The sequence below is a fragment of the Sinocyclocheilus grahami genome, unplaced genomic scaffold (assembly GCF_001515645.1).
Source record: "Sinocyclocheilus grahami isolate Dianchi unplaced genomic scaffold, SAMN03320097.WGS_v1.1 scaffold455.1, whole genome shotgun sequence".
Taxonomy (NCBI): Eukaryota; Metazoa; Chordata; class Actinopteri; order Cypriniformes; family Cyprinidae; genus Sinocyclocheilus; species Sinocyclocheilus grahami.
Genome location: NW_015505634.1, coordinates 508,693 through 517,035, shown reverse-complemented (window position 1 = coordinate 517,035; position 8,343 = coordinate 508,693). Strand labels below are relative to the sequence as shown.

General features: G+C 35.9%; 1 protein-coding gene across 3 annotated transcripts in view; it reads right to left on the bottom strand.

Moving 5' to 3' along the window:
- The window catches only part of mak (male germ cell-associated kinase), an 89,150-nt gene extending 86,010 nt beyond the window's left edge, over positions 1–3,140 (bottom strand). For all 3 annotated transcript variants that reach the window (XM_016234597.1, XM_016234596.1, XM_016234598.1), the window contains exons 1-2: positions 2,981–3,140; positions 601–836 (exon numbers count right to left, since the gene is read on the bottom strand). In XM_016234597.1, the coding sequence (XP_016090083.1) occupies positions 601–701 (101 nt within the window). In that variant the 5' untranslated portion in view covers positions 702–836; positions 2,981–3,140. The remainder of the gene's footprint in view (positions 1–600; positions 837–2,980) is intronic.
- Between the last annotated feature and the right edge of the window lie 5,203 nt (positions 3,141–8,343).

The following is an 8,343-nucleotide window of genomic DNA, read 5'->3' as shown; positions in this document are numbered from 1 at the left end:
ATTCATAAACGAATCACCGCTGTGTTTGAATGGCGATGCGCAGCGGCTCAGCTGTTACTTTTTTTAAAACTATTTTCGTTGATGAAATAGAGCAAAATAAGGCAATTGTGTTGTTGTCAGACAATATAAGTCACTTAATATTGACTTCTTGTTTAATGAACTGTTGTATTAAATCAATATCACATTTGCAAACTCCCTTAATAATCATTAAAAGCTGTCACTCATCTTAGTTTATCCCGATATCACAAAACTCCATTATAATCGACGAAGCTCTCTACACTGCACAATGAATATCTTATTTACACCCCCTCAACACTGTGTTTGTTATAATGAGAGGATATGTCTGTGATACATTACTCAACGCTGCAGAAACGCGTACGTATATTAGAACCTTTGAAGCTCCCTCAGTGCAAACACAAATATGCTGATCGGGTCAGTCGCACAGGTGCTCCTAAATATTATTTCATAGTCGCAGGCAGTAGTCGCACGCAGTAGTTTTCAGTCGCAAATACAAAGTCAAAGTGACTACTAAGGCACTGGTGAGCTGCAGAGCAAGACAGATGCCTTTGGTTTTGGACACAGCCTAATTGTTTGACGCACCTTTTGATGGCCACTAGCTCTCCAGACTCATTGCTTTTCCCCATCAGAACACTGCCGTAGGTCCCATCACCTAGCTGCTTGAGTGTTGTGTAACGGTTCATCTTCACTCTCACCCAAAGAAACAGTACTGACAGACTGACGTCTCTCCTTTCAGATCACCCGATCATATCTGTCCTGATGAGCTTAAGAGAAGTCAAGCAGTGAACGCCACTCCATCCCACTATTGGCACTGAGAACTAATACAGAAAATAGAACACAATGCTGTTTACTGTCTGAGTAACAGTACTGTATCATGTTGTTTAAATGTAATTTAATTGACATTAATCCATATATTTATTATCCACATATTACTGATGGCACATTCATTTGAAAAACAATTATCCACGTAATTATTTAGAAAAATACATGTGCACAGTTTGCATATAGTTTGCTTGTTAATTGAGTTAAAAAAAACTTATTCATTTACCTTTTTTTAAAAAGTGTATAGTCTCCATAAAACAGAAGTTGTGACCAACTTTACTAATCAAACCAGTTATGACATTTTGATTAAAGATTCCAAATACTATAACTATAATATTGATACTAATGTATAAAACAAATGGTCATGAATTATTTTACATTTTTATTATTTGATCACCTTTTTGCCTTTTATTAAGTACTCCATGTAGTCTCTCGGTTAATATAAGATCATGAAAGCTTCACGAATAGTAAATGTCTTCATGTCTAATTTTTATGTCTAATGGAGTACAGCATGTCACACCACAGGACAACTACCCATGTAGTCAATTAATGAGATCTCTAAAAGTAAACACTATACATCAATCAAACATTTACAAATAAAACTATTTTGTGAGTGCAGTGAACCTTCTCAGACAGTGCTGTATTTTAGACTTTAACTGTATATTTGAGAAATTACATCTCATGTGTTCCTGCATGGGAAAGAACACTACAACAAATGAACACATACCTGATAAAGAGGTAATTGCAAAAGTACCAATTATCAATTCATTTAATTGCTGTTCCTGTACATCTACATTGTTCTGTTAGCATGATAGGGGATCATGTTTAACTTTTTTTTTTTTTTTTTTAGAGTAAACAGTCTTATGGGGCAAATGAGCCAGCCAAGATACAAGATTACACACACCAGTGAGATATCAACAAGATCTTGCATCATGGTCCCGCTTTTGTGACTAGAACTGCTCTCCATCCATCAAATAGCAGTCAATGGGATCTACAGGCCGAGCAAACTGCACATTTTAATTTTGTAGTAAAGTAATGAGCAATGACCAATAACTGAACACAGGAGACTGATGATGAGATCTTAATTTGTCCTGCAATAACAAATAGAGTAAAAAATAAACTGGTCTTTAAAAATAGCTTAATGCAAATTGTAAACTTCACACAAATTATTTAACCCCAAAATCAAAAGAAAATATGACAGAACATTTAGCCTGTGTCAGGACCATTAAGATGTATTCATTTATTTAGTTTAGTTAGTAATTAGCATGGTTCTAAATAGATTCTAAACTGTTCTGAACAGATTGGAGATGTGTGTGTTGAATGTGAACACACACAGTAATGCAAACTGGGGGAAAATATGTTCAGTGTGTGTGTGTGTGTGTGTGTGTGTGTGCGCGCGCGCGCGTGTGTAGAACTACAGTAATGCAAACTGGGGGTAAAATATGATTTTGTTCATGTTCTTCAAAGACTGCATGATATTCACTTTCATAAAAATACCCTCACATAAAAGGAGACTTCTGACCAGCGCAGGGCAACACTTTAGGTTAAGGCTAAAGATTGTCACATCATTCAAGTCAATCCATCTGCCAAAAATACCTATAAACAGCACACAGAAAACACACAGCTAACACCACTGCACTGGAATTTAACGTAAATCCCAATACATTATAAATATGCACAAATACATGAGGCCAAACGTAAACAGCGTTCCATATGGGAAACAGAGTAAAGGTTCACAAAACAGACCTCTGTCAGTAATCTGATTTAAGAAGCATTAGTGAATGTGGATCTACAGAGGACACAAGGAGTTAAGATGCTCCTCAAGGTCACTCAATAAACTGAACACGTGTGAATTAACATGGGGCAGAAATCAACCTATAAACATAAAATGTTAATAGAAACACGAATTTACGAATGCTCCGAGACTGCATTTAAAAATTACCAGCATTATCTATCAACCCTCAGGGTTATGTATTAGTACTGCAACATAAAGACGTTTAATAAGCCACTAGAGTTGCGTCATTGATTATTATTCACCATTATTAATCTGAAATGTGTTTTTACTTGTCTCTTTTGGGTTGACTGTAAAGGTTATGCTCATTCACATGATCTTCCGCGCTTTTTTGCACTGCAAACTCACCCGTTGTGATGGCACTCCTCCGTGTTAGTCGTTGCCTGTGTGTGTAGATATGACAGATGTGTTTAAGAGAGATACTACGTGAGTTTATCTCTCTGTTAAAGAGGTGTGATCCATCCTCACCCTGGCAACCGACATTCGCGACCGCTAACAACGCACAGCCAGCCGGAAGTCTGGAATCACGTGGATACGCAAAGGTTCATGGGGTTTGTTGTTCAAATTTTTTTTAACTCCTTCAGTTCCGCTGACTTAAATAAATTCACGTATTTCACGCAGCATAACACCAGGGTCTTATTTAATGTAATCATAATTTCATGTCTTTTTAATACACCCAGTGTAACTAACCAATTTCACTCACAAAATGAGACGTCCCGTCCCGTGACATCCCGAGCTGTTTCACCGACAGGTGGCGCAATCTGCTTACTTTCCAGAAGTATAAACATGCACTATTTTAAAAATAGTTTGAATAACTAGCAGTTTGCCAAGGGGTAATCAGTATTTTCCAATTCAAATTAGACCAATACAAAAATTATTTTAATTGAAAATGGAGAATAATAATTTGTGTAAAATAAAATGCTAAAAAGAATGCTATTTACACATCTAAAATGTATCTAAATAGAGTTAGATGCCTTTTACCTAACATCAGTTTTTCTCAGTATAAATGTGATCATTTTAGAGGTTCACATGATCATAATAAGTGTACACTATTTTAAAAGCTGTTAAATGTTACATTAAATTAAGAACTCAAAATCAGGTGATGTAAACAGTGACCTCACTGGCCTCAATTTTGCAGTGCATAGTGACAAACAGTTGTTTATAAAAGTACTGTAGTGTTTTTGTTGGTGTCTTGGAAAGAAAAGACACTCAGTAGCCTAGCTGCTTAAAAACTTATTTTTATTATTATTTTGTTTTATTGTTCTTGTAATCAGTGGTGGAAATGGTCAAAATTCACCTGGGGGGGACTCTAGCTTGGAGGGTGGGTGGGTAATTTTAGATGACCTTTCAGATGTATTTAATTATAAAACCCATTATAATCTATAATAACATTAAACGTATTTCATATTTTATATATATATATATATATATATATATATACATTGATTAGTGAAATGAAAGAATGATTTAATAAAATTGAGAATGATTAGTAATTGTCTCTAATTGACCTGATAAGCTAAGCCCTCAGAACACTTCAGTGTTTAGTGGTACAGAATTGCATGATTTGTAGATTATATTTAATAGTTTCCAATCCATTTGCGTAAACGTTTGCTGTTAGTTTTTAAAAGGTAACATTACATTCTTAAGGACTCTACACTTACATTTATTTTCAGGAGAACTTGTGCTACTATTTAAAAAAAAATAAAAAATAAAATTAGGAACACCTTTTGGTCAATGACAGAAATTAACCTTCCCATTATAAGGCGATATTTGAATCCTTTAAGGTTTTTTTTTTTTTTTACCTTTGGGATGCTATTTTTCTAACTTTATTAAATGTATGTCATCTTTTGTCATCTTGGGGTAAGCAATTTTTCAAAAACGCTTTAGAAAACTGATTCAGGCCGAATAGCAAAACAAACTTGTAACCAATCAGCAGTAAGGGGCAGTACTCATGATGTGTGAGAGAGTTCAGTGCACAGGACGGACATTAGTCGAGCCGAGAAACAGAAAGATAGAGATGTCGGATAAAAAACAAAAGAGGAAAACGTCTGCGGAACAAACGAAGGCTTAGGGCAAGAAGGTAAGAAGTAGGACCTGTGTAAATATCGAATCAGCTTTCCAGCGCTGGAGAGAACGCAAGGAGCGGAAGGCCTGCGATTGCAAGGCTGCGAGACAACGCCGAGGTTGCTTTGTTTCTTCTCGATAGGTGAGTAACACCGTGTCTGCGCCGCAACAGTTAAAGTCTGTCTAGTACACTGGACGCGACAAAGCGACCGTTGAAAATAATTAGAAATTTGTGTCAAAACATCATGAATAGAACGCAGCAGCAGTTTTCTGTCGGGGATTTGTCGTGTCGTATCCAATGTAGACCATAGATATGTAGGCCTATATATGGTGTAGACAGCATCACTGATTATGAGTTCAATAGTATCTTGTCGTGCCGCACCACTCGCGTCCGATGTAGACACGGTGTGACATTGGTTTTGCTTTGTTTCAAAGAACTAATCGTTGCCGGGGTTGCACGTATGTGTGGGGCAGAACTATCAAAATAGGACCCTTTTGGGGAAGAGGCGTGTTTGTTTTGGTGATTTCAAATGTCAACATTGGCTACCAGAAATCCCTTACCCCACCTTTAAATGACTCAATTTATACTTTAAAAATTAAACTGAAACCACCAGTAGGTGGCAGCAAGTCACTGTCTTTGTAACTGAATCATTCATTGAATCGATTTGTTCAAACGGCTGATTCATTTAGGAGCAAGAGACTCTCTTTATGAATGGGTCATTGAATGATTGACTCACTAGATATGTTCAAAAACGCAGATTCATTCCTAAATGAAAAAGCACTGTGTTTGCTTGAAGAAGCTGTGACTTTGTTTGGAACTATTTTCTTGAAGAAGCACAATCAGACAACAGTGTTCCTAAAATGTAGGCTAAGTCACTAAATATTAACTTTTGTATAAAAATAAAAAATGTAGGCTATAAAACTGTTGTAGTATAAATTTAATTTACTTTTGCAAAATATCTTTATAGCCAATAATTTAAATGCTGTCACTCGTCTATAGTTCATTGCGATCTCACAAACTTCCATTTCAATTAATGAAGCTCTCTACACTGCACACTGAATCTAGCCTATTATTTGCATCATACTACACTTTCTTTGTTATAATGAATGGCAAAAACTGCAGTCTGCTTTCAACAATCTGTTCTGTGAGGACTGAGGAGCAGGAAGCGAACCGATAGAGAGGCATTATTGGCTGCGTCTGCAGATATTAAGGCCAGTCACAAAAGACGGCATTGTGCAGCTAAACAGACACAATTATCCCGTAACGTTTTTAGTCTATTTTGCGCTACATTTATATGCAGAACTGGGATCTCTTTCGTAGTCTGTTGAATTGATAAAATATAGAAATCACTTTAATTTCCAAATAAATCTAACCAGTTGGAAGTAAAACGCTGCCCCCTCTCGAAAATTCACTCCCCGGACTCCGTCCCCCCGCGTCCCCCACCCACCATTTCCAGCCCTGGTTGTAATGTAACAGTAATGTTGTATTGCTGTTACTATTATTTCTTTTCAACTGCTTACACACAAAATCTTTACTTGTCACACAATTTCTGAAACCTGACACTCAAAACACTAGAACCACACACCAAATCTGCGTTTGACTTTGACTCAGTTTTCAATTTCATAAAACACTTTTTGCAAAGCACAACACACAATTCTCTATGTAACACACAGAAATCTAACAGGAATTAATATAATGGCAAAGGTGTTTGCAAATGTTTGCTTTTGAGATGTGTTTGTGACATTGAATGCAGTGCTTCAATTTGCAAGAGATGTGAGGCATTTTGTGTGTAAAATTCTGAAAATGTAAGCAGTTAAAAAAAAACTGTAATATCTGTGTTCTGCCTCAATGTTGCCTATAAAGCAAAAAAGTAAATATGGTTTCATTTTATAAGTCACATATAAAGAAGCTGAAATCAAAAATCATATACATGCGGAAAAGTTATTATAAATTGGCCTCTTGGTAGCTGAACAAGCTAACTGATTAAAAAATATATATATTTCATATGATTCAGTGTTATTAAAAAAAAAAAAAAGGTGTCCTTAGTATAGTGTCCTGAAAACCTGACAAAATCTCCAAAAACCTCCCTTTGGGGATATCCTCATTTGTAAAACTGGCAACAAAAAAAAAAAATCTTTTTTCTTTTGAAATTGTAGAAATGTAGAAAGTTTCCTGTTAGGGGTAGGGTTAGGTTATAAATTGTATAATTATCTGTATATAAAAACAACAGAAGTCTATGTAATGACTCCATTTACATAGCTAAATGTGTGTGTGTTACTTATCACAGTCAGGGTGCACAGGTACACTGATTGAAAGCTCTGAACAAGAGTCAAACACTCTTAACAGTCAGAGAGGTCATGCTGTCCCACAGTGGAAGTGCTGCTGAGTGTTTATACCAAAATGAGATGAATGTTAGCAGGTGAAAGCCAGTGGGCCATACTGTTTGATACAGGCCTATGAAGGTCAGGCCGGATGGGCAGTGAGGTAGATGTCATATGTCAACATGATGGTAGTTACTGTTCTTTGTTTTTGCACTTTAATCGGAAGGGTTTTGTGCGGCTTAGGCCTCACCCAAAACAAAACACACCCTAATAGTAGCAGTAACTACAGCACCAGTATTACAAAGATTTTAATTTTGTAAGCCAACAGAGCTGTTATGTGTTATTTGTAATTATGTAGCGGTGATTTCCTGTGTTATGAAGGTCTGTTTTACTAAAAATGTATTTGCATCTTTGGAACTTACTATAATTAATTTTACAGTTATGTTTTTGCTGAAAACAGTTCTTTAGACAGTTGTCTAATTATATCATAACAATTTGTGAGATTATTTCACATTAATTTTGTGTATCTACTCCAGCAATTGTGTAATCCTAGGTCTGTGATACAGAGATAAAAAAATACATAAAAAGGTGCATAGCTTAGTCTTTTTCTTCTTAATGCAAGAGTAATCCATTTGTCATAAAGAAATTCAGCATGATTTTGTTTGCACTGGAATTCATTAGGCATCACAGTAAAGGGGGATATCCTGCAGATGTCTGGATTAAATTTCATAGGGGCATACTTTACTCTGCCACCTCCATTCCACATTCAGTGTTGGAGCCACACACATAAAGTGACCTGAAGATGACATTTGTAGTACCTTCCATGCTTTACATGGCAAGACATGCAGTTATTTAATTTTTTTGTCATTGTAAATATCCATGTTGGGTTTTATTCAATTTTCCAGTTTAAAGTATCATTACTCTTGACAACAGCACAAATTCACTGCAATGACTGAAAAACAAAAAATAAAAAAAAATGAAAAACTTTTTTTTCTTAAAAAGTTAAGTGACTCTTTCACTTGAGATAAAAAAAATATGCACCCTCAAAGTAAAACCAACTAAGTGTTGACAGGTGGGATTTTGGGATTGCTGTCTGTTTTCAGACAGACTGAACTATTTAATACTACAAATTTCAGCAAGGGATCACGATTTAAGAACATCTACACAAACAATTTAAAACATCTTTCATTTGAGTCATTTTAGATTTGGTCGTCTTCTAAATCAGAGATGTCCATAAGTCTTTAACTTGGAGTCCGAGTCAAGTCTGAAGTCTTTAACCTGGAGTCGAGTCAAGTCTGGAGTCTTTAACCTGGAGTCGAGTCAAG